We start from the raw sequence: 27,708 nt of genomic DNA, 5'->3' as shown, positions 1-27,708 counted from the left end.
CTGGGATATCTGACCAATCAGAGCAGAGTAGACCAATCACAACAGACTGGGATATCTGACCAATCAGAGCAGAGTAGACCAATCACAACAGACTGGGCCATCTGACCAATCAGAGCAGAGTAGACCAATCACAACAGACTGGGATATCTGACCAATCAGAGCAGAGTAGACCAATCACAACAGACTGGGATATCTGACCAATCAGAGCAGAGTAGACCAATCACAACAGACTGGGATATCTGACCAATCAGAGCAGAGTAGACCAATCACAACAGACTGGGATATCTGACCAATCAGAGCAGAGTAGACCAATCACAACAGACTGGGATATCTGACCAATCAGAGCAGAGTAGACCAATCACAACAGACTGGGATATCTGACCAATCAGAGCAGAGTAGACCAATCACAACAGACTGGGATATCTGACCAATCAGAGCAGAGTAGACCAATCACAGCAGACTGGGATATCTGACCAATCAGAGCAGAGTAGACCAATCACAACAGACTGGGATATCTGACCAATCAGAGCAGAGTCAGCTCTTGGAAAGGAGGGGTTTAGAGAGACTGGATAATTTATTGAACCGTTTCAGACACTGTGAGAAAAGAGGTGATGCTGCACTGTACATTATGAGAAAATTAAAGTGATTTCCACCTTGAATGCATGTAAACCTACTATTGGAGACTGCAAAACAAAATTATGAACCTTTAAAATTGCATAATTGGGGCACTTTAAAAATAACCTACAACTAACTACCCCTCCCTTTTTTTGACAGTTTTATGGGAGCGTCATTGAGATAGGAAGTAACAGAGCAGTGTGGTTTACAAAGATCCACACAATGAGCTGGATTCTCATGACAGAGAGAATTCATAATGCGGTAGTGTCATAAACATCCTATTGGAAAATACAACTGCAAAACATAACAGTATGTAATAACAGCACGAATGATGCATGCTTGGGTAATGTTATTGGAAGTTATTGCATTACCATTGCAAAAATTGGTAAACCCCTGAGACAAACTACAAACCAAAGCTTGCGGGGCTTTGTTTTCTCTCGGCTGCATGATCATATCTTGCCAAAGATGATGGTGGGGGGTGCAAGGGTACTTAAAAAAAGAATCTAATTTTAATTGAATTACACCGGTATTTAATGATCGAAAACCGAATAAAATCAAATTTGTTTCTGGTTTGTTTTCTCTCGGCTGCATGACCATATCAATTTACTTTCTCATGTCACTAGCTTTAAATATGCAACTTCGCTAACAAATGCATAAAAGTGACCAGCTGGATATAAATGAATCCATATAGATTGTAACATTCATGAAATTAAACATTTCGGGCGTGTGTGTGTGTGTGTGTGTGTTTGTCACATTGTTTTAACCACTTGAGGTACTAGTAATGTTAGCGCTTTGACGTCAAACATGCAGCTGTTCTCCACTAATGCAGTATCTAGTCAAATTATTTACTTCAATTTTAAGGATTTTTTAACTCATTACTTTAATTTTAATACTTTAATTAATAATATTAAACATGTATGGTAGTGTACTGTATACATACCTCTTCATTGTCTGTTTTAAACCCGCATCTGAAGTGTCCCGCTCTGTGCAGCGCGTGTCAAAACAAACACCGAGGCTTCAGCGATAGTTTATTTCGCCTCTAGAGGCCGCTCTCGTGCGGTATAATGTAAAAAACACAGATGGAGTAGATCGAGTCCATCAACACCCCCAGAGCGTCACAGTCCTGTAACTCATCCTGGGTCGACATTTCATTCAGTAACATTAAGCAGTTTGGATTTATATGCTGTGAAACGTTGATGATTGCATTATTTTACATGTGCATATGATATCGCTTGTTTCTGCTTCTCCTTCACATGTGTTTTGATCAGGAGATTCAGAACTCTTTCAGAGGATGTGTAATAGCGCCCCCTACCGTATAACAGGGAAAACATGGAAACCCAGAAAATTTGTGTCGGAAAACATTGTTTGGTGGGGAAAGAGTTAACACAATGACTTTAAATGATCTTTTGCGATTAGCTAATTAGATTAACTAATCGGCACATCATGTAATTAATTAGCTAATAATATTGAATAGTATATACATTATTTTTAACTATAGTAAACATAGCATTTAGTATATTATATTAAACCAATGTTTTAGCAATGAGTAAACCTTGTCCTGTTGTGTAACACTTCCTCAAGATTGGTTTTGGTTTTCATCTGATTATGAAAAATTAAAAAAAATTGGTTTTCATTTGATTATGCAACATTTGCCCCCTCAATACAGCACATCATAATACAGGAAGATAAAGAAATATCCTTCAACTAAATCTGACATCATGCTCCACCCAAATGGGCATCTCCGGCCCACTGTGCTCTATTGGGAAAGCGCCATGGCAACTGAAGTGCGGAAAAGGGTCTGGCGGGCGAATGGTTCGACCCCATGAAGCCTCCACCGTGACACTGCTGTTCTACACAAAGACTATTTTCAACCCCACAGAAACTACAAACCTCATAATCATTTCCAAACTACAAAATGGCAAGTAAAAATAAGCAGCTCTGTTGCTATGCTTTTACAAAAATGCTTCTCCAACCCCTAGAATGAGGAGGGTAAAAAGAGAAATGTCTACCCAGCATGCTGTGCAGCAAAATTGAATTCTTGGAGTAGTTCTAGTGCACTCTGGAAACGGTGGGAAATGTTGAAGGGCGGGAGAAACAGTTTCCATCAAGAAAAACACGGAAAATGATTTGCATTAAGCCACCAAATGAAAAGAAATTAACACAATCATAATGTGGATTATCTACGTTTTACACGAAAATACCATTTCAGATTTTCACATTTTGCTGCCAAATTATGAGTGAAAATTCTTTCTACACCAATTATTCTTTCAGTGCATTTTAATAAAAAAATAATGCAAAATATAGATTGTTGGCACTATTTATGGCCAGTGTTTTCACTGCCATTGGGTCACACACTTCATGATGCATATAAATCCCTTTGTTCAACAACGCATAGACATCTGTGGCCTTCTGTCCTTGTGGCATATTTCCTATGCGAAAAGATCAGGCCATCCGAATATATTAAGAGGCCGGGCGACTGAAGGAAACAAGGCTTGAGTTGGCATCAAGGCCCCGGGCTCTGCCGCAGCCACAGCTTCAGCCCCACTGAGCACATCTCTGACTGCAAGCCGGCAGGGAAGCACATCCATTCACGACTCGGATTAAAATAATGAACAAACAGAGAGAGGCACCTTACATAACAGCTTTCATAATGTCAACATTTGAGCCATTACAGTAAAAAGCTCTGCATGTGGTAAAACCCGCATATGGTGGTTTCAGTGTTGGGAAAGACTTTAAAACCGCAGTTTGTCAAGCTGCAGTTACTCATAAGTTGAAGTAGCCTAGTTCAGCTGAGGCCGAGATTCGGTTAGGAACTACAACCTATTTATTTTTAGGAGATACATATGTCCTGATATCTTTTTAAATTAGCCAATATCACACAAGCGATATTGTTGCTTGTTTGCGTGTAATATTGTTTTTATACAATATAACAAGAAGTTGATATTGAGTAGCTTACCATTTAAACACAATATTGCCAGTTACCTTATCGGTTTTTGCTCCACTACCTAGTTAAAATAGTTACCAATGTAGCCACAGACAATTAACTGTTGCACATCTCTGCACACAAGCTGTCATATATGTCACTATATAATCATAGACTGTAAAATAATATGGACGTAGTGTCCGTGACGTCACCCGTAGTTTTCTGAAGAGCATTTTTAAAGCCTAAAGTGGGCGGAGCCGGCCGTCGCCATCTTGGCAGCGCGTCACTCCCGGATAACCGGGAATGGGCAAAGAGGCGGATTAGCTGAGGTGACGTGACGCTAACAGACAGCAGACAAACGGCTAGTAGTGACAGCAGAGCAATCCACCTGTCACTCAAATGGCCACGCCCTTATTTATGCAGAACTTTAAGGTTTAATATAATTTTAACGGATGAGTTATAAAAAGATCCACCCCCCTCACAGTTGTCATGAAGGGCAAAATTACCTATGTAGACCAAAACCACTTTTTGCTCCAGGCTGTAAACATATTTTGTTCTGCTGTAAAGTTGGGCGTATTAACATGAGGGGTTTATGTGATCGACTCTCTTTTGGAGCCTGTCTCTAGTGGCCGGTCGATGAATTACAGCTTAAGACACTTCCGTGTTGGATTCAAGAGAGAGACCGGGAGGTTTGAATACTCTGAAATTGCCCCTTTAACATTATAAAGAGCACTATTTAAAGATACAATATGTAAGTTTTTTCGCCACAAGAGGGCACAGTTTCCAACAATAACAAAGGCGTATGTGTATGACGCAGTGAACAGCTGAATGATGGGACTTGCTGTCAAGCTGATGGATATAATAATGTTTATGGATGAGTGCAAACCTTCATGTTTTTTAACATTACAGTGTTATGAAGCAGGTCGCGATTGCGAAAGAGACAGATATCGTCTCTTTAGCAATCGCGACCTGCTTCATAACACTGTAAGTGATACTATCCGCGGCCGCGGGACTTACACGCGAGTCCCGCGAATAGAAAGGAATAAGGACATTTAGAGCTGGATTACACACACAGGTCAGTTTATTAGACGAATTAAACTTGTGAGGTAATGCAGCGCTGCTTCACTTGGTCTAATGTAACACTATCACACTAAACTGCATTTAAATGTGTGTTGAAAGTTATAACGTTATTCTACGTGTTAGTTCGTTTGCTATACGAAACTAGCAAGGTAAGCTAGATCAACATTAGAATAACATACTGACCATATTCTAACATTTCATCATGTTGAGCTAACGTTATAACATTGATTTGTTGTATGTAGTACATTTGCTCACCTGTCTAATAAAGCTGTCAAGTCGTGACTCGTGAAGCTCTGTCAAGTCCAAGTTAGTCGCGGACGTGGAGCTCTAGGCATCTCAAAAACGCCACGCTGATATTGATCCTCATTTTAGTTCTCCTTGTTTGTCCCAAAGTCTGCTTGCCATGGTCTATGTTTGAACGAAACAAGAACTGCGTGCCGCTAAACGTTACGCACTACCAGTTGTCCACGTCTGTCGCCATGGTTACGTCATGGCCATGGCAGTGCGAGCGGAAACCGAGGTTAAGGCGGATATTGCGTCATTGACAGGCGACATTTGTTGGCCGGGACGGCCACTTATTTTAAATTGGAATTTCTCTGAAATAAAAAATCTTTGGAGACTTTTGGGATATTGTAAGTACACAACTGCAGGAAATATATCACACTGTGCAAGTGATTTTTGGATATTTTATTACAAAATTATTACATATTGGACCTTTAAGGAGACAGCCAGTTGTAGTAGCATCAGAAACAATAATAGACATTATCAAGTGCACTCATTCAACTTCATAACATACCACCAAATAAGATCAATGGCTAAAGAATAACCAAAATGCACTGAAAATCATGCTGAATAAATTACCGCATCCACAGCAGAATCATACAGGTGTAAGTTTATTGTTATTCAAATATTTACGATTTATACAAGCTAGTTTTCATGACTGTAGGGAATGAGGGTTATGTGGGTTATATGACAGTCCATGGTGTTTTCTTTCTGAATGAATCAGTGCTTTGAACAAAACAGTTGAGTGACTATTTCAATGAACTTGTTTAGTTTCTGAATGGATCAACATTTCTTTAAAAGAGTCACTTGAACGAATGATTCAGTGACTCGCACATAAAGACAGTTAGGCCTAGTTGTTGCCACCTACTAGCATAGCACTGTAACCTGCAGAAGTGACAAAAAAATACCCACTATTACACAGAATGAAGGCCTACCAGCACTATGGGAACACTACTCAGTTTTGAGGACCAGAAGTAACTGCTGTATGAAACTATCAGATGATAAAATTATGTTTTACACCAATATGTATAGCATCTGGCAAAACAAAGACAACAATTAGGTTGACAGCATTAAAAACAAAACAAAAGGAAACACACTAAATGCATCTAAATAAGTAATATAAAGCTATAAAACACATTAACTTATATAAAAGAGTAGAAAATTGTAATGAAAAACTGCAAAATATTCTGAAATGTAAATATAAACAGTGTGTGTGTGTGTGTGTATACAAACACACACACACATACATACTGTTTATATTTACATTTCAGAATACTTTGCAGTTTTTCCATCATCTTTCTACTCTATTATAAAAGTTAATGAATATACCCTGTATATAAAGATGAGTTTAAATACTACAGTGACCTTAAACTAATGAGATGGGATGAGTTAGATGAACATTTTAATGAAAAAAAAATATTTAAAAAAATATTAATAATAGGTATAATGCAACATTGACCTTAAATGAATTGGTAAATCATTGAATCAGAATGAATGAGACTCAAAAGAATCAGACTTCTAACTCTGAGATACAAGGCATCAAACACTTGACAAGTCCGGAAGACTAATAAACCCTCATAATAAGCCTGACCTCAAGGGCATGAGTCACCAGCGCTAGAGGATCATCTTCATCCTCTTACATTACTTCAAACCGAACACAACACAAGTGAGAGAGAGAGAGAGAGGATGAAGAAGGGAAGACGCACCCGATGAGGGGATGGGAGTGAAGGGGCAGTGGTCTGTGTACAGGGCTAGCTTTAAGATTCTGACAGCAAAAGGAAAAGCTAATCCCTAATTTCCCAGTGGGGGTATTCGCTTGAATGTCTGGAAGCAGAAACAAAATTGGCCCAAAGCAACGGAGGAAGTGAAAAATAGATCGAAAAGGGATACAAGAGAATGAAAGAAAAAAAGCCCAAAATCTGTGAGCAAAAAGAAAGAGATCTGGTGCCATTTCCATGGTAAAGAAAAAGCACTGGGATGATCCGATTTGAGGGAGCGGAACAAGCCGGCGGGAATTTCCAAAAGCATTAGACCCCGCCTCTCTTAAATTCTCATTGGTCAATAGATGCTTGCATCTAGTGCTGCAAGAAAAAATAAGTAATTTTTCCCAACTTTGTTTGCATGATGAAATGATGTATATCCCCCACCAATATGCCATAATAGGAAGTAGATGAAAAAGAGGGAACAGGTGAAGGCACGTCTATCGCAGTCACAGATATCTTCTTGAGCCAATTAGTGAGGTGATGGACACTGTGCTGGGGATTATCCGTATCCCACGGCACATTGCCAAGAGGAGCCTGATACATGGCGCACACTGCCAGGGCATTGGAGTTTAATTAAGTGTACTAAACCCAGTGCCAGAACCAGATGCATCATTGGCACACGCTCATCAGAACTCCCTTCATCCACTCTCTGCCGTGCACAGATTACACACACTCAACAGCACTGGCTCAAAAGCCTTGGATTAAGATGATAGCACCACTGCTTATGTTGATGTGCGTCAGGGTTCCCAAACTTTAACGATTTTTTTTTTGTTTGTTTAATGATCATACATTTCGATGACTTTAAGGCCAGATATTAAAAAGAGTAAAACAGGACGCATTAAAATGATGTGACACTGAAAACCGGAGTAATGGCTGTGCTATCACAGGTCAAAATGACATTCACAAAGACAGCACCAAGATGTCTACACTGAACATGATTGATGTGGCGATGCGACGCATGTTTAGCATCAACGAGTCATTGTGAGTCCAATAGCATCTGTGCGTGTGAAAGACTGACACTGGTGCCACGTTTACTAGCACTCGCGCCAAACAGAAAGCAGATGGAGAGACAACATTCATTCCAGAGAGGCGTAAAATATTGATTAGAAGCCTAATGATACTAATACGAATGACAACACAATAACAAATTGTTCTTTTTGTTATTATTCTATAATAAGAAAAATATATAAGGCTAATAACAGATTCAAACTTCAAACTATTTCAAACAACAACATGAAAAAACACAAATTCTTCACCCATAAACTAGGGCCATTCAGATTACTTGTTAAAGTGCAATGAAATACCATTTGTCAGCAGACAATGTTCTTATCATCACCTTCTCGTTCAAAGATTTCAATTTGCATGTGATATCCACGGGCTCACCTTTTGCGTCTGGTTTCCCCTGTAAGTTTAAAATATTCCAACTGAACCCTCAGGTTTTTTTTAATGTGACAATTACGTTAGAAAACATCACATTCTTATTTCCATTGCGACATGTCAAGCTTGTTTACTGGACACGCGGTCCTAAGTGCTATGTATGTATGATTATTAAAATAAACATAACATAGTTGAAAACACTGAATAGTTGTGGCTACGACAAGTGCAGAGTCTCTCTCTATTGCCACCACCACCAATGCACGCAAGATAATATTGTGTATCTGAAAATGGAAAAGATCACCCAACACTAAAGCCCGGGACGCATGATGATAAATGGCATTTTACGCAACTAACTCATCAGGTATATCAGTGAGAGTGTCACTCGCGACAACACTAATGGAAAGAATGTACTTAGTTTGGTTGGTAATATAGGCGGAGGGTGAACCGGCTCCAGGGAACGGGTAAGGAGATGCGCTTCCCCAATAAAAACGCATACGTTTCCCTGCAATAATTTCAATTTACATGTCACAGCACAACCTACACATCCCAGCATAAATGCTCATGATAAATGATTTGTTAGTAAAACATCTACGTTCTCAGACCACCGTTGATTTAACAGAAAAGCAAGCATACCGTATGCGTGATGTGACATGGCCGAAAGCATGCAAAAAGCGCTTTCTTTATAATCACTAAAAAGGGGCCACTCGTCTTAGATCATCGCGATCTCACAAAGTCCTGTAATAATCAATGAATCTCTTATTTACATAATTTTCCTACAATGAGAGGATTTGCGAGAACTCAGAAACCACTTATCGCTCAAAACAGAGTTTTTGTTCAGTGCTATCTTCAACACCTCTGATTGGCCATTGCGTTCAAGAAATCAACATCAATGTTACATTTCTCAACGCTGCAAAAATATTTAGTAAATATTGGGGTGGGGGTTGTGTGGGCACCCACCGGCAGAAAAAACTAAATCAGTGCCTATGATTTTGGAAACACCAATTAGAGGGCCAGTCAGGCGCATTCACCACCCGATGTTTCATTTCCTCATTTTAGAGTGACCACAGGTGAGAGTCGGATGGACATCATTTTGTGAAGAGGAAATGACCCACTTCTCTCCTCTGGAAATAGAACGATTCTGTTCCAGTTTGGCTGAAGCTAGACCAAGTTTTGCGTTGCAGTGCCGAGAGACTCGAACAAAGTGTTACACGCATCAACCTCGGTGACCTCTTAGTCCCGACTCAAGCACTGACACAATTCTGTGTGCAACAAATCAAGGGCAAGAAAGGCGAGAGACAAAAGCTCTCTCTTAGAGGAAACAAATATGCTCTTTCTTTTAGTAAATATCAACCACTCTTTTTATAAACCATAACCTCAGTGGAGAAGAGAACCTTATCTCTGGAGACATGAAACCACAACATCTGCGAGACGCTAGTCAACAGAGAGCGAGAGACGGAGTCTACAATATATATTAAATGTTTTTATAATTAGATAGAAACCTGATTAAGCATGTTAGCAAAAAGTAAATAAATAGTAAATGTTTAAAGACCAAAACAATGAGATTATGCTGCTTTCATGCCATGACATAAACGTAATTATGATATGGCAACCCGTGACATTTTACCCGGAGCCGTTCACGTCCTCAGACTCGGATTTAGGCGATTCTATGTCAACACTATCAACGCCTTACGTTATTATTATTGTGATGTTATGTGCTTTGAGACGTGAGGTATGCCTCTCGTGACGCATTGCAAGCTGGTCTGTGTGTGTTCATGTGTTTTGAAGGAGGCGTGGCTTTGAAGACGCTCTAAAGGGAGGGTGGGATCTCAAAGCTACATTTCTGTAAGGGGCTTTCACACCGGAGGAACATTTTCATAGTTCCTCGAACTATTGGTGGAAGTTCCCAGATTTTAGCACTGCAGGAACAAGGAACGATTTTAGTTCTAGGAACTCCTTTTGGAGGAACTAATTTAACTCCTATTTCAGAGTCGGTCTAAACCAGCACTATAGGAACTATCAGTGACGTTAGTGTTCGCTGATTGGCCGAACGCACGCGAAGCACCAGCTCCCCCATTTAAAACATGTAAACACATTTGTAGCATATATATTTACTCATGAAACTAACACTACGAACATGGAAAACAGTGATAGACGGGCCTCTTAACCTTTACACTGAGGAGAAACTCCAACTCAACTTTGAGGGGACCAAGCCAAACATGATTATGTATTTCTGCTGAGCTAGCGACACTGGACATCAATCACACGGCATACGCTAATGCTTTTCACATACTGTCTACTTTCTATGTATAACAGTTCTATCTAATAACGTATTAGACATGACTGTAAGATAGGACTGTTAGATAGATCGTAAACGAAAGGTCGCCAAAATAAAGGTCCACCACGCCGTCAAAATAAAAGTCACAAAAACAAGCGCGGCTCACGTCACTTCAGAGTACCTACTGGCGGTGCGAATGCAACCAGGAAAACATTCCTAGGGGAACCATCCCGATGGCTAGTTCCTAGAACAACCCGTTGTGTGAAAGCCCCTATTGCTAGCATCTCTGAAATTGCCTACCCTACCTTTAACAGAAAACGCTAGACATTTAAAGATAAAAAAAAAATCATGTTTTTCTCAACTGCTGTCTGTGGCTTTCTGCTGACATTGAAGAAAAATAAGGCAACTCAGAGGCTACTAAATTAGAACAAGCAATCAAAATGTCTAGACAAGACTAACTGGTGTCCAGAAAGGACATTACAGAGGCTAACTCTTCTGTGTCCAAATAAAACAGCGTTTGAAGTCGGTAAGCAGGAGTAGGTGGTGCACACAGCAGGTGGGTTACGGCCTGCCAGGAACCGGAGGAGGTGAAGGGAAAAACATCATAAAGGATGAAGAATGACGACTGCCTTTTGAATAAAACACAAGCTGTTACTTTAGATTGTTACACAAGCTCAAACAGAAACTATAGATTGTTACACAAGCTCAAACAGAAACTATAGATTGTTACACAAGCTCAAACAGAAACTATAGATTGTTACACAAGCTCAAACAGAAACTATAGATTGTTACACAAGCTCAAACAGAAACTATAGATTGTTACACAAGCTCAAACAGAAACTATAGATTGTTACACATGCTCAAGCAGAAACTATGTCTGCAGATTTTCAGAGAATTTAAACACCATTCATTTATGAAGTTCCCCATGCTTAAACACATTTCACAGAATCCGGCAGATTTACCCCAAATTGCAGTTTTTAAATGACTAACCTAATTATTCTTAATAAAAAGAAGAAAGAAAAAGTTTAAACCTTTGTCCCAAAATCTATGAGCTAACATAGTACACAATCTACTAAAGATAAAAAAACGCACAAAGTAAACGCCAAAGCCCGTTTAATTCACAAATGTTAACAAATAAGCAGCATGCCTGTTGTCACATTTTTTATAGGACATTTTTTAATGAGAGGTGAATTGAGGAGGGTCAGATAAACAAAACATATTAAGAGAAGCGAATGCTTTTTCTTCAGTTCAAAAGACCCCATATGCGTTAATACCGAAACCAAAAAAATAACACAAATCATGTACTGAATTAGAGTTCATGAACACTGTCCTAAGATTAGTCTGATGGATTCACTTTCAAAGTAAATGTTTTTGTGTGTGTGTGTGTTTTTCTTTTCAGATAATTGGTCATTCTGCTTTTGTACTCCTAGAAAGAAAAAGAGGACCTTCTTGTCCAGTTCAGTTCCTGAGGGTGTCGGATTCCTCAGAGGGCGAAACTGCCCATTAGTGAAAACAACTGCTGAACTCTGAATGAGTTTCCAGAGGAGCCTGCTGTAATGTCCCCTCCACTATAGGCTTGAAAACTTGCATTTCAAAGTGAAACAATAAAGTATGTCAAACAATTTGTTTACCCACCTACAGTAGCATAGTTTTAGTTTTCAGACACTGCACTCCAAACTCAACAAGCTCCCGTTTTAATGTTCAGTTCCTGATAAACCACATTCCAGCTAGCCGAGAGTATGTGTTAGAGACGTAAGAGGGCAAATGATTTAACAGGTGATTCTGAAAGGCAAGTCACTCACTCCCAGTGCATTCTGGGTCATGACTGACAGTCAAACGAGTAGAGATAACGTAGCACTTATCCTGATGCTTTAATGCACATTTTATCACACACAAAGAAATTAAACGACACAACAGGAAATATTTAAATGTAGGTGTGTGGAAAAAGCACTCAAGAGTGTGAAGACAAGAGTATCAAGGGTGAAGAGTGGAAACTGTGACACGTGTAATTTCAGAAACCATCCTCGCTTAATATAGGCAAGACAAGTCATTTTAATACCCTTTCATTGCATTGCAATAGTTATACTTTGTTCCCTGTATTTATTAGCACAGTCTACAGCAGCGGCGGAGTGATATGTAGTTACCTAGGCAACCGAGAGAGGTAGTGAGAGAAGGGGTAGAGAGAGGTAGTGCAGGTAGTCCCGACTGTAGTGCGCTTCGGTTCTGAGTTTACTTTTCGGCACAGCGCTACTAACCGGAGCAAAGTAAAATTCCGCCGCTGCTGAGAAACTAGTTCCTGTAAATGTATTGCGATCATTGAGATGCAAGAGTAGTTTGATTTTTAACATTATTCTCTTAACAGACATTTACATCGATAGTCTGGCGTTATAATTTATTTGCTTTTGGTGTACTGTGGAGTGGGTAAAACTGTTTTTAATGGCAGGCTAGCAGTTACCGTTGACGCGCGCTAGCCTAGCACCGGCGAACTATGCAACTGGAACGACTGGATGAAATTTTTTGAAAACTGTCTCCACTGATAAATAACGCTAAGGCTAACTTGGAAATGAGGCCCGATGTCCAAAATCCTGAACCACCCCTTTAATGATTGAGTCAATGAATAATGTATTTAACCGATTTGTTCAAAAACACAGATTTATTCAGAAACGGGGGAAAGAAACACAGCTGTGAGTTGCTGAGAAGTGCAACAGTTCTGCTTTGATTAGAAATATTGTAATTGGGAAATTTCCGCGAAAACATCAATATTGACAATGTTGTGTCTAACATGTCATTTAATATTAACTTTGTTTTTTGAACTGCTGTATAAAATCACTCACATGATCTGCAATCGTGCTGATATTTGGGTGGGGGGGGGGGGGGGGGGGGGGCAGCACTCTTGCTCGTGTCCTATTGCTGAACTATTATGTTATAAATACAGAACTCATACAGGAGCATTTTTTCCCCCATATCTTGAAATTTCCAAAACATTTTTGACACTTAAATCCATTTAAATATTAACTTTGTCCGCCACTTTGAATCAAGTTTTTTACTGAGCTTGAAGCAGGAGACTACCTTACAAATACAGCCAAACAAGACAGATAAGACCTTAAGAGGGCAGCATAATGTTGCTACCTATCGATCTACCCATACAATTAATGTAAAACAAAACACCTAAACAGGTTCTAAACTGGAAAATTGTTAACAATAAATGAAATGTAGAGCCACCCTGTCTTGACAAAGATCCACAAAAAGGAGAGAGGAAGCAGGAATGGTTAAACGTCCACCACATGACAGTCTAATCCAGTCAAAGGAGGTTCATTCTGAGGCCAAAGACACCGTTGTTGAGAGATCAGTCCAAACCGGGCTAGTGGAACTTCCCTTCACGCAAAGATAAACTGATGTAAAAAACCTTTTACACAGTTTAGCACATAATCAGCTTCTTTCATTATTAGTTATTAAGAATTAAGTTCATAGTCATCAACTTCTGTGCTGGGGAGGCTTTGTATGGCTTGTTATTTTAAGCAGAGACTAAACAGCAAGACAGCAAAGCTATTAAGGAGATAGAGGGAAGTGGGATTGAAATGTTGCAAGCCAGACTTGAACCTTTATCACCAACATGAGCAGAACAACTCAACATATTTACACCGTGTCCTAACTAGATGTGATGTGATGAGCTTCCAGTTGTCCACACCAGACATACAAGTGCTGACACAATCAATCTCAAATCACAGACAATCAGAGGAGCCTGCGGAGCCCCAATTCATTAGATGAAAAAATTAACAAATATAAAAAATAAAAATGGCAGCAAAATAAAAATTCTGGGCCGAAAAGGAAACCTCTGGATGCACAAAGGCTAAAAAACCAAAAATGACTTTTTAATAATTAGTAATTTCTCATTTTAAATTAGTTTTTTTTTTTTTTTATAACTGTAATATTTTGTAAACTGTAATATTCCTAGGCCCCGTCCACACTACTGCGTTTTCGTTTAAAAACGGAGACCTTTTGCTACGTTTGCACCTCCCGTCCACACTAAAACGGCAAAAACGGAGAAGTTTAGAAACGCTGCCGATCCGTTTTTCGTTTTGAATCTCCGGAGGGCGTTTTAGTGTAGACGGGTCAAAACGGAGGGCTTTAGAAACGATGACGTAGTAGAGGCTCACGCTCAGCTCTCTGATTGGGTGTCATCAGTCATGGCGTATATCTTTGCTAGCAGCTGTTGTACAAGTAAATTCTGCATTTTACAGCGCTATAACTGCCTACATGCGCCGGAGTCAAGCTATTATTCGAGCGATCTGTGACAATTCCCGTGTGCAGCGGCGGCGTTGACCGTACATGGAGCGTCGGTTTGGGGTTAACCCAGAGCATGGTGAGATATTTTTATCAATGAAGTTGTGTTTACACCGGCACACGCATGCCCAGTGTTGGTGAATGGTCACGTGATCTGCGTTTTCAGTCGTTTTAATGTGGACGGAGATCAATTCTAATACGCAGCTAAAACGCTGGTGTGGACGGAGATCGTATTCGTTTTAATTCTCCGTTTCTAAACTAAAACGCAGTAGTGTGGATGGGGCCCTAGTCTCAAAAGCATTAAACAGCACACGCATTCGTCAAAGCACATGACAGGGCAAGCCACATCAATTCGATAAGTAGTTTCCTTTAAAAGGGTCATGACGTGAGAAATCAAATTTGCCATATAATACGTCTTTGTAGCATTAAAACATCCTGCAAGTTTCAAACGTCAAACGTCCTCCTCATTATAAACAAAGCATTTGATTAAGCTTCGAAAAACAGCTGGTTTTGATATTGTGGGATCTGTGACGTCACACAGGCTAATACATGTGCATATGACTGCTTCCAGAGCAAGATATAGTTACACATTAAACCGCACCATAGTAATGTGAGCGCCACGTAGCGTCAAAACAAAAAGAAGCCATTGTAATCACTGAGGCTGTCTACACTGGATACAGTTTACAGATCAGTGTTTCCCATACACTGATTTATTTGTGAAGGCCCTCCACCATATCAACACTGACCGCCACAAATAGATTTCAGTGCTTCCCATTCATTGAGTAGACCGCGGCGGCCCGAAAATATATTTAAACTTCTAATAATAACATTAAAGCTCTTTAAATGTAATGTTTTGCGCCATTGCTGTCAAACAAACAAACTAAAATCAAAAGTGTGATAAGGCTTTGTGTCCTTATTAAACCGCAAAAGACTGTCTGACTGCGCAAAAAGAAGTGCGCACTTTACTCACATGATCAGCTCCGTGTCTCAGTTCGCAGTGAATGAATGCAGTGAACTCCATCTGTGCATGTGCTGAGTTTAGCGTGCATTTGGGAACGCAGTTACGCATTATTCCACATTTGCATAGTCGACGATTACAGCATTTCACTAGATTTGTAATGAGACACGTATGTAAACTTGTTTTCCACCAAAATAAAAGCTCGACTGCTGTTTCCTTCAAAATAAAAGCTCACGGGTTTCTCTCTTGCATGTATAGAAATTAGGACAAAACTAATTAGTTTGCATTGCATATGGCTATGACTGTCATGGGAATAATATAATAACATTATTATTAATATTTTTAGTAGTATTATGTAGTGTAATAATGTAGACTGAGACATATCAGAACTAAAGAGAGGGCTCTTTAAAGTTCAGGTACAAGTCAATCCACTGACTTTTTCTTTGTTCAATTTGCACACTGAATACGGGTAGGAGCTCTTGATTTTGAACTCTTAAAGTGCACTAGATTTATTAATTTAGCTTTAAAATGTACAAAATCCTCTTAAGGGAGGGCATGTCCCCCCGGACCCTCTAAGAGAGGCCGAGGACCACCCACCACAGTTTCACAAAATCCTGTGGGAAACGCGGAGACCACTGACCATAGCAATGTTCAGGCATCTCGCGTGTTTTTTTACCGCTATTCTTACCAAATAAATATTAGTGACCAAAAACCTGTTATGTTCAGCAATTTTAACTGAAGCAGTCAACTGAGGCGTCATGTTTAGCTTATTCGAAAGACTGCTTCACCGAGTGGCTCTTGCAGTGTTGCCATGTCCTTTTTGGGGGCTTGTTGTTTAAAGTCCCCCTGTGGTTAATCAAACGTTTAAAAAAAAATTTCCTTGAAAAAATTCTTCATGCCTTATAGCTTGAATACACCCTCATTTAGTATACGCTGTTCTATGAATATGTAAATGAGCCCCGCCTCCACTCACTCACTCAGCTCAGAGATCCACTTGTTGACAATCACACGTTGATCTGATTGGTTACAAGGCAGTTTGTGACGTCAGAAACACCAGCGATTTCAAACCACGTTTTTAAAACTGTCTTTGGTTCATAGCAGTTTTACGGAGAAAATACTCAGCATGTCAGCAATGATGTTGACTTATGAATTTGCACATGGTTTGTCTAAAAGCATATTAAAAACACCACATAGACATATGAACAACATTAAAAATTGCTGCTAACTGCTGTAGTGCTGCACACTAGCAAAACTTTTAACGAGAGCTGTAGAACTACATGCCAGAAGGCCTCATCTTGGCTGCATATATTACTCTAAATATGCTTAACTAGTCTTTAAAATGAAAACAGGAAGTGATACAGATCGGTCCTTGGTCACACAGTTCGCCAACCAAAGCACTTAACGCTGAGTGTGTATGAGGCGGCCACATCAAACAGAGCCTGGTGTGTTATTCACACAACACGAAAGCGGAAAACAACCTAACCTCTATGAAGCATCAATTGTCCTCGCCCAACACCAATGCATTCAGTGTTTTTAAATTTAAGCCATTTAACTATCACAACTCGCTACTAAGCTCAGATGGATGTTACAATGATTGAAGCTGTATGATACTTAGCTATGATTTAGCATAAAATATTCAGAGCATAATCATCCACTGATTCATTGAGAAATTAAATACAATTCAGACGGCTCGGTATCATAAGTCTGTGATACACCGCTGAGCAGTTTAAGCATGGACCCTTGCTCTCCTTTTTAACTCAGTCCATTTTGACAGCTCTGTTAGCAGCCCAACCACAGTCCCGTTGAGTTCCCAGACACTGCAGTTCTTCAGGAAGCACCTGCCCTTTCATCTCCCCACAGGAATCCACCACTACACTGGCCACTCTTCAGAGGAACTTCCCTTCGCCAGGTTTTGTGGGAATCAAAAGTGACAGCCTGTGTGAACAGAGTCTAACAGGATCTCTAGATAAATAACACTCAGCACTTTTACAGAAGCTTGAGGTCCGATTTGGTGTAGCGCACAGAAATGGACAACAGATAAGATTTAAATTAGTGCCCTGACCAGTCCAAAAGCGTGTTCACAGCGGTCCTTTAGTCGCAATGCTGAGAATTCAGACCAATCATACTAACCAAACAAGTTGTCTACAGCTTAAAAGGCACACCCAGAAAAGCTGCCTCTCAGACAGAGTGCGAATGGCCTTTTAAATCGAGTTCTCTTTCATGTCTTCTTGCACTGAAACTGACAAATTCACACAGAATTATGTCAAAATCCCAGTATGGGAAACTAAACTACCCTTGAAACAATCAGTTGTGTCTTAAGTGAACAACAGTTGAAAAGACAACACATGTGTAACAGTAATTTGGATACGTGCCGCTCTTAAAGTGACAGCAGCCTAATAAACCCACTGCTGTCTTTATCCTCAAAGTTAATCTAACAACAAAAGGCAAGAGAAAATCACCCAATGCTCTTGACTGGTTGAGCCCTGCTGAAGCAGCTCTAAATATTCACTGTGCTATTAAATTAAAGATAAATATGATAGAGCAATAATATGAACAGGGAAAGTAAAAGTACCTCATACAATACATTTTAACAGGTATAATTGGGCATGAAAATAACCGAAGGAAATATCTATTTGATAAGCCAACTCGTTTGATTTAAATTATTTTGGTATCTCTGCCCAAGAGCCAGAGCAGTGACCTTAACTAACCTGTCCTGCTATCAATCATCGGACCAATCATCGGATCAATCATCGGATCAATCATCAGACCAATCGTCAGACCAATCATCGGATCAATTGATCAGACCAATCATCAGACCAATCATCAGACCAATCATCAGACCAATCATCAGACCAATCATCAGACCAATCATCGGATCAATCATCGGACCAATCATCGGACCAATCATCAGACCAATCATCAGACCAATCATCAGACCAATCATCGGATCAATCATCGGACCAATCATCGGACCAATCATCGGACCAATCATCAGACCAATCATCAGACCAATCATCAGACCAATCATCGGATCAATCATCAGACCAATCATCAGACCAATCATCAGACCAATCATCAGACCAATCATCAGACCAATCATCAGACCAATCATCGGATCAATCATCGGACCAATCATCGGACCAATCATCGGACCAATCATCGGATCAATCATCGGACCAATCATCGGACCAATCATCAGACCAATCATCAGACCAATCATCAGACCAATCATCGGATCAATCATCAGACCAATCATCAGACCAATCATCAGACCAATCATCAGACCAATCATCAGACCAATCATCGGATCAATCATCGGATCAATCATCGGACCAATCATCGGACCAATCATCAGACCAATCATCAGACCAATCATCGGACCAATCATCGGACCAATCATCGGACCAATCATCGGACCAATCATCAGACCAATCATCAGACCAATCATCAGACCAATCATCGGATCAATCATCCGACCAATCATCAGACCAATCATCAGACCAATCATCAGACCAATCATCGGACCAATCATCAGACCAATCATCGGATCAATCATCCGACCAATCATCAGACCAATCATCAGACCAATCATCAGATCAATCATCAGACCAATCATCGGATCAATCATCGGACCAATCATCGGACCAATCATCGGACCAATCATCGGACCAATCATCGGATCAATCATCGGACCAATCATCGGACCAATCATCGGATCAATCATCGGACCAATCTTCGGACCAATCATCAGACCAATCATCGGACCAATCATCGGACCAATCATCAGACCAATCATCGGACCAATCATCGGACCAATCATCGGACCAATCATCGGACCAATCATCGGACCAATCATCGGACCAATCTTCGGACCAATCATCGGACCAATCATCAGATCAATCATCAGACCAATCATCGGACCAATCATCAATCAACGGACCAATCATCGGACCAATCATCGGACCAATCATCGGACCAATCATCGGACCAATCATCGGATCAATCATCGGATCAATCATCGGACCAATCATCAGACCAATCTTCGGACCAATCATCGGACCAATCATCAGATCAATCATCAGACCAATCAACGGACCAATCATCGGACCAATCATCGGACCAATCATCGGACCAATCATCGGACCAATCATCGGACCAATCATCGGACCAATCAACAGACCAATCATCAGACCAATCATCGGACCAATCATCAGACCAATCGTCAGACCAATCATCAGACCAATCATCAGACCAATCGTCAGACCAATCATCAGACCAATCATCGGACCAATCATCAGACCAATCATCGGACCAATCATCGGACCAATCATCAGACCAATCATCGGACCAATCGTCAGACCAATCATCAGACCAATCATCAGACCAATCATCAGACCAATCATCGGAACAATCATCGGAACAATCATCGGAACAATCGACCAATCATCGGAACAATCATCGGAACAATCATCGGAACAATCATCGGAACAATCATCGGAACAATCATCAGACGAATCAGATGTGTTCGTCTGGACCACATAATGAGAGTGAGACGTTGGTTCTGTTGATTTAAGAAAGTTGTGAAAGTGACAGGTCGACCGATTAATCGGTCGGATGATTAATCGGCCGATTTTTTGCATTTTTTTTACATAATCGACATCGGCCAATATCCAAGTAAATCAAGCCGATTATTAGGCAGGCGCATCTGTGGGCAGCCTAGTGTTGTCGTGGAACACGTGTATGACGCGCGCTGCCGCTTGAGTCATTTTCCAGCCGAGTGAGCAGACCTCATACAGTGCCTAAGGCAGGAGCTAACTAAGTTCTTTGGAGAAACGATAAGGATTCAATTCTTATAACTCCTTTATATTTAATTAAAAACTTTTGATATGTTACTGCCAACTTCGAGAAAAAACCTGAATAAGCGACACGACATTCAGCTACTTTGGATCGTAGTTGAAGTTGCATTATCACAGCAGAAGAGTTGCGATCATGTCACAATAAGTAAGCAATAATTTTGCAATTACAGAGTGAATCTGAGACTTTTATTTGTTCTGTTTGTGTGGCTTATATTTGAGAGTGTTGTCACTCAATGCAGAGAAATAAGTAACGTTAATAAAAAAAAGAGACCAACGCACTATAGGCTAGTGACAGACTGGCTTTGCTTTGCTAGCGGGTAGCTACAGACAGACCCGGTGCTAATACGGCACTGGAACCTTAACGATCGTTATCTACCGCACCGAATATCAACACGGATTTCTGTGCTTCAGTTCGGTGCTACTGTTATGCCAGTGCTTCTCTTGGATGCTCAGAAAACGGACGTTAGAATAACAGAAACATCGCTTTGCTGCACGTGACGCTAGTCAGGAGCGAATTTAATCATACCGTTAGTTAGTAGCTAGATTAAACATGGTTAAAATGCTGGCCAAACAGTGTAAAGTATGACTGTATTTCACTGTAGACTAAAAGGTCCAACAGCGGGATGCCGTTGTCTGAAGAACAACAGACGGACGGTGCGTTGTGGGCATTGAAAGTTTTTGTAAAATATCATTTTCCCATCTTGTGGTTGTTTTTGTCGTTCAACAGCAATTTACTAGTGAAATACGTTATTGTTATAAGTTAAATAAAATAAAATATAATAAACCTTATATATAAAAAAATATTAAATAATTAAAAGTTTTTTTTCCCCTTTTTGTGATAATTAGGTTATGTTCATTTGGCTTTGTCCGTCAACAAACAAAACAAACAAACCAAAAATACAGCTCATGTTTCAGGACAGTTTTTGGGAAGAGGATAGAAATGTTTTTAGCCTTGTATTACTTACAATGCACTGACATTATACATTTTTAATTTAAGTGTACAAGTGCAGATTGTTCATTGTTCAAGTGTTCAATAAATGTTTTTGAGAAATTTTGTCTATGTTAAGTAATTATTATTTCTGTTACATTTTATCTTTCAAATAGAGGTTAAAAACAAGCACATATCGGCCAAAATAAATCGGCAGCATTAATCGGCCATCGGCCGACCCGGATTTCAAAAGATCGGCATCGGCCTGAAAAAAAACATATCGGTCGACCTCTTTTCATAGATAAGAAAAAGACGGACAGATAGACAAAAAGAAAGAAAAGGTCTTATAGACCAGCAGACAGGTTATGGAGAGGGCAGACAGCTTAATGTATAAACAGATTGACAGAGATAGACTGATAAGCAGACACATAAAGATAAAAAGACAGACAGTGTCTGTCCCGACAAATGGACAAATAAATAGACACATAGAAAGACAGTCATATAGATAGATAGCCAAAAGGACAGACAGGCAATAGACAGACAAATAAACATTAAAAAGGAAAACATCTGGACAGACAGACAGACCGACAAAAAATGGATAAACAGATGGACAGACAGACAAGCAGAAGGAAAAATAGATAGACAGACAGATGGAAATATGGACAGCCGGACATAAATACAGACAGACAGATGAGTGTAAAACATCTCAGAAGTAAAGGATGTTGAATTAAATGCACATGTAGATAAGCACACTTATAAATGCAGATACGGCAGCATGTGCAACACTGTAGACGCCGCCATGTTGAAACGACATTCCACGAAGGGGAGAGAAAACAACTCTCAAACTCAAACCCTTTCAAAACAACATGACAAGTCTCAACACGACGCCTCGTTCCGTACAGTACAGAGACCGAAAACACAGCGCAAGAGCCGTTTCTTTCATTCCCAAGCATGAGGAAACCTCCAGTGCACAGATATTAGCCCTTCCATCACAACACAGGTGTGTTAAAGGGATAGAAAATTATTTCATTTACATAATGTCTTAAAAAAAATAAAAATTCTACCATGAAACTCGAATATTGAATATTTACCAAAGAATATCCAAGGTGCTCTTTTCCACAATGAGCGAGATACTGAGCAAAAGCCAAACATTTGGAGCGAATTATGTGAAGCAAACATCAAAATGTATTAGTTTACAAATCATGAACTATGGAAAAAGTGTCTTGAGGACTTTATTAATCGATAATCATAATTTGTGTCAAATGTGTTTTACTGCCACTAGTGTTCATTTCATTTCATCTGGAAACTGCAGTGAATTACGTTTAGACTAGACTTTTTCAAAAATGTAGATAGGGAGACATGAAGTCATTGCTAAAAGGTGGAACTGGCCTTGTTAATAAGTGCAGATTAGTGAAGACTGCTCACTCTAAACGAGGCAAATCTGACGGCAAGGAATGGCAATGTACACACAAGCAGAGTAAGACACACACTCGCACCACATAATACTATTGACATGTACATTACACACGCCAGACGACAAGCTGCACGCAAACACAGCACTCCCTTTAACACCTGCCGATAACTGCGTCTCTGGGAAGTAAATACAGATTGATGCTCTTAAAGAGCGTTGGCCTGTGAGAGGACGGACAGAGAGAGAGAGAGAGAGCACCCTTTTATTCTTCTCCTGCTGGCACCAGTTCCAGCCGATCATCCGTTTATTTCCCTCCGACACACGCTGAGCCGGTCTTTCTCACCATAGAGCACTGCCAGACATTGATCCACTGAGCCAGAGACACACACTGATGCCAGTGGACACAAAGAGCTTTGACGGGGGGAACGGGTGGATTCCAATTTGCAATTGGAATAAGTAGATCCTGTGCGTGTGTGTGACTCACGCCAGATGAAGGGGTAAGATGGATAGATATTAGGGCTGGGTAAAAAATATCGATTTCACGATATTAATCGATTCTCATTTTTACTCCCGATATCGATTCTTAAATCTCAAGAATCGATTAGTCATCCTGTTTTCATTTGATGAATGAATGGAACATTGTGGCGCTCATCCCATCCAATAAATCGCAATAATCTTTGTGCTTTGTTACTATTGATACTAAATAAAGTCTCAAATTACGTCCATTTTCTTACGAAATTCAAAAACATAAATACCGTTTTGGCGCTGTGGCGTGAGATCGCTCTGGCTCAGCTCAAGAGAAGCAGCAGCACATGATCTCCTCTTCTGCCTTAATAATACCAGTTACAGCACCAAATAAACATGAAAGTACCTCTGAAAGTCTGTTAAAAGATAGAGTACAACTTATCGAAATCCGTATCATGTCACATGGAATCGCTCAATCAGTGTTTCAACCGTGAAAGACGTCAGTAAACAACTTGTAAACAATGTCATGTAACGTCACATTTACCTCAGAAAAACCATATGTGACCATAAACTCGTTAGTCAGCTAGAAAAATTAACTCTAAAGAGGAGCATTTTGCTGAATATATGCACCATATTACATATTCATTATAATTTTTAATGTTCTTCGATATTTAATGCATGTTTGAACAAATCTGGCAAGTTTTTATGACAGCCACCATTTAAATGTTTATATTTCATATAACTTTATTATTATAAAAATAAATAAAAGTGTAATTTAAGTGTTTGTATAGCTACAAATCAGTTCATTTTTAGCTTCAATATTATAGTAGGCTAATGAAGCCTAGTAGGCTACAACTGACTCCCATAGTTTACAGCATTAGTTAAGAGATTTGTTTTCCTTGAGAGAATCTGCCATGTATTGTACCTGATATCCAAAATAATCAATATTGAATCGAATCTGGGCTGAGGTTTGATTGTATTCATGTTGTGTGGATTGTTGGATTAGTTATTATTTAGTTACTCTTGTGGTATTCCGTCTACCATTGTTGGTAGTTGTTCGTCATTATGTACTCTTGTGATATTCCATCTACCATTGTTGATAATCATTGTTATGTACCCTTGTGGTATTTCGTCTACCATTGTTGGTATTTGATAATCATTGTTACCTGTGGAAGTATTTGTATATTATTAATATGTATGGTATGAATGTGTGGTTTTGACTAGGGATGTGCACGAATATTCGAATTTTCGAATATTCGATCTGTAATTATTATTCGAAAAATAAAATACTATTCGAATTTTATCGAATTTATGAAGCCGTAGCCTAAATGCTTTGCTGGCCGTAAATGCAGTGAATCCCTGATAAATCCCAAGCACTAACTCGCAGTTATAACTAAATCCTCTGGGTGGCGCTGTGGTGCGTGTTTAACAAGTTGTTTGTATTTGATCACATAATGTCGTCGTCGTCTGCCTCGCGAAGTTTGGAATTAGACTACTAGTTGAAAATTATGTTACTAAATGATCTTACAGAAGGGAATTACTTTTGATCAAATGAATTAATTATTCTGAGTTATAATATGATCAACACAATGAGAAATCACATGAAATCCAAACACCAGGCGACTGAGGAAAGACAGCTTTCTATCACTACGACTGCAGGAAAGAGCAGCTGTAGCGCGCGTGATCCGAGAGATGATAACTTATCTAATAGCAAAATTATTTTTTTTAGACATATACTTCCCTTAAGTTTCATTGAGAGAGACACGTTTAAGAACAGAAAACGCAAAGTGCTGTTAGAAACTTATAACACCGTGACCGTTTGTGTCTCTGAATCGTCTGTCAGTGCAGCGCGTTTTCTCACTCGAGCATAGCACTAAATTGCTGGCGGCGCCCCTGCATGTGGACATTATTGTTTTTCTCAACATAAATGTGTGACAATATACACGATAATCATGCTGACTCGAGTGTGTGTGTACGTTCTGTTCGATATCTGGCGCAGTCTGCTACTCTGCTTTATTAGGCGTTTTTTTTCCGCTCGCGCTGCTTGAGCTTAAATCCTTTTGTTATTTATATTTTGTTTACACATAGGCCAACTGTTTAATGTTTTCAACTAAAAGAAAACTTTAACATATATTGTAAGCTTGTTGTGCATTGCCTAATCGTAAGCTTGTTAAGAAATGGTGACAAAAACTTTTTGAAAAATGTACTTAAAAAATAACGTCTTTTTCGTTAAATGTCATTTAAATAGGCTAAACGAATATTTGAATATTCGATTTCTATGAGCCCGAATATTCGAATGCATTATTTTTGAAAAATGCCCATCCCTAGTTTTGACGTGTGCAACCACTGTTTCTAAATGAGGTATTATTATTACTATTATTATTATTTTATTTTTTTTAATTATTATTATTATTTTCTCTTTGAGATTATTGATGAAGGAAGCAGCTATTTTTTGTTTGTATAAATTCTTTGATAGACTGGGGTGGGGTTTAATAAGTTTTACTTCTTTCCACTCCTTTTTCAAGCATAAGTGTATAAGTTATTATTATTGTGTATCTTTTCTGTTTTATTTATAAATAAATAAATAAAATAGAATAAAAAATAAAATAAAAAAATATATGGTAATCGAATCGGAATCAAATCGAATTGCAAGCTTGTGAATCGAAATCGAATCGAATTGTGAAATTTGTGTCAATACCCAGTCCTAATAGATATGATGACCTCAAAATGCTAGTAGAAGACTAACAGCAAAAGCTCATAATGAGGAGTGAATTTGAATCGTTATTCGCCATATCTGGGGTGTGTTTTCCGTACGACTACTAGCTAGTCACGACTGTTTCCCGAAACCGCAAATTAGTCAATGTTTAGGCAATCTCACATGTTGCGCTATAACATGGTTTCATATCTGTCTCTTTGAAGATATATATATATATATATATATATATATATATCTTCAAAGAGACAGATATGAAACCATGTTATAGCGCAACATGTGAGATTGCCTAAACATTATTCAGACTAGAGGAGTCTGGACTTTGAAATGCATAAGAAATGAAGAGGCAGCTCAAGTGCATGCAAATGTGATCAGCTCTCTATTCACACACTACACTGAGAATAATTTGCATTTCTATCTCACACACACATCTACGTTGTAAATACATGTGCAAATCACATCCAGCAGGAATGTTCTGTATCGCAGTATTGCGACACTACATTTTGCTTTGTAATAGCAGGGATGATGGCGCATTTTACTCATGCTTTTATGACATTAAGAGGAACAACATCATGTTTATATTGAGAAAGAACTGACAAGGATCTTTGAAAGATGAGGATTCCTTGAGATACTTTTTGACAGCTAGCTAACAGAAATGGTTTCCAATGCAGCTGTTTCCAAGAAAACAAGGGAAGAACCGTAAGGTTTTAGCCTAGGTCAAACATGTCATTGTGCAAATGTGTTTTTCTTTACGCATAAAAGGTTTTCCAGCTTTAACTAAAACATTTTTTTTGTGAATTTTGCTCTGCAAACTCTAATATCATAATTTGTGTGGTTGGGTACCAAGTGAGCACAATAAAACCACACAGACATACAAGAGGTTTTATATGATGAAGGCAGATGTTTACTGAAACGTGAAACATATGAACGTCATGGCTGGGGGAAAGTTGTCACGTGTGTTTTGAATGTAAATACGTATGCTGTAAAACAGTTTTTTTATTTTTTTATTAAGCATTTTAGATTTCAAATTAAGTTATTCATAACCTCAAATCAGTTAGTCAATAAACAGCAGTTGGTGACAACCTAGCTATCCCAAACATTGTGACAACATGCCCCACTATAGACAACACAGTGTTATAGAGCCTTCAATTATCTTTTTGTTTCCCCATGGGAAATGCTAAGTTATTTGTTTAGTTAAGACTTCAATGTTTGTGTCTACGACTTAAATAAAACAATAAACCAACTGTGAAAACAATCCCTGGAGTAAAGAGTGACAACTAGCCCCGGTGGCTCGCTCGGTCTCCCGTAGAGATAACGTTAACGTTAAAAGCCTCCGTGGTTTTCTCTCACCTGAGCAGACTGGAGAGCGTGTGGGAAGAGCTGTGCCCACCGCTCCCGGTATTCCCGGAGGATCCAGCGCCGCTCGCGGCGGCCGACCCGGCCGACTGTCTCTTCCCGGACAGCAGCTTCTCGACGGCGGGTAGATTCCCGGTGCGCGCCGCCTCCAGCAGCTCCTGCTCCTTTCCCATCTCACACACACACACACACACTCACACCAGCGGCGGAGGAACGATCACACGGTCGGCCACACGGACCCACGGCAGCCTCTCCGACGCCCCGACGCGCTCTCTTCCCGCTCCGCTCCGCTCGGTCCACCAGCGGCGGCTGTGTCAGGGTTATTCCCGCTCCAATCGCTCCTGCTCCGGGGAAACTTTCTCTCCCAGCGCCCGCACAAACTTCCTTTGGCAACGGCTCGACACGTCACTTCCTAGACGGGC

General features: G+C 39.7%; 1 protein-coding gene across 7 annotated transcripts in view; it reads right to left on the bottom strand.

The window, feature by feature from the left end:
• The window catches only part of LOC130084376 (ankyrin repeat and SAM domain-containing protein 1A), a 117,920-nt gene extending 90,212 nt beyond the window's left edge, over positions 1 to 27,708 (bottom strand). For 4 of the 7 annotated variants that reach the window (XM_056249777.1, XM_056249774.1, XM_056249772.1 and 1 more), the window contains exon 1: positions 27,281 to 27,708. In XM_056249777.1, the coding sequence (XP_056105752.1) occupies positions 27,281 to 27,459 (179 nt within the window). In that variant the 5' untranslated portion in view covers positions 27,460 to 27,708. The remainder of the gene's footprint in view (positions 1 to 27,280) is intronic. The other 3 variants (XM_056249773.1, XM_056249775.1, XM_056249779.1) reach the window with 1 other exon arrangement.

This window comes from Rhinichthys klamathensis, unplaced genomic scaffold (assembly GCF_029890125.1).
Source record: "Rhinichthys klamathensis goyatoka isolate OS25496 unplaced genomic scaffold, OSU_Roscu_1.1 h1tg000062l_1, whole genome shotgun sequence".
NCBI classification, from domain to species: Eukaryota; Metazoa; Chordata; class Actinopteri; order Cypriniformes; family Leuciscidae; genus Rhinichthys; species Rhinichthys klamathensis.
This window is presented reverse-complemented; position numbering and strand designations above follow the sequence as displayed.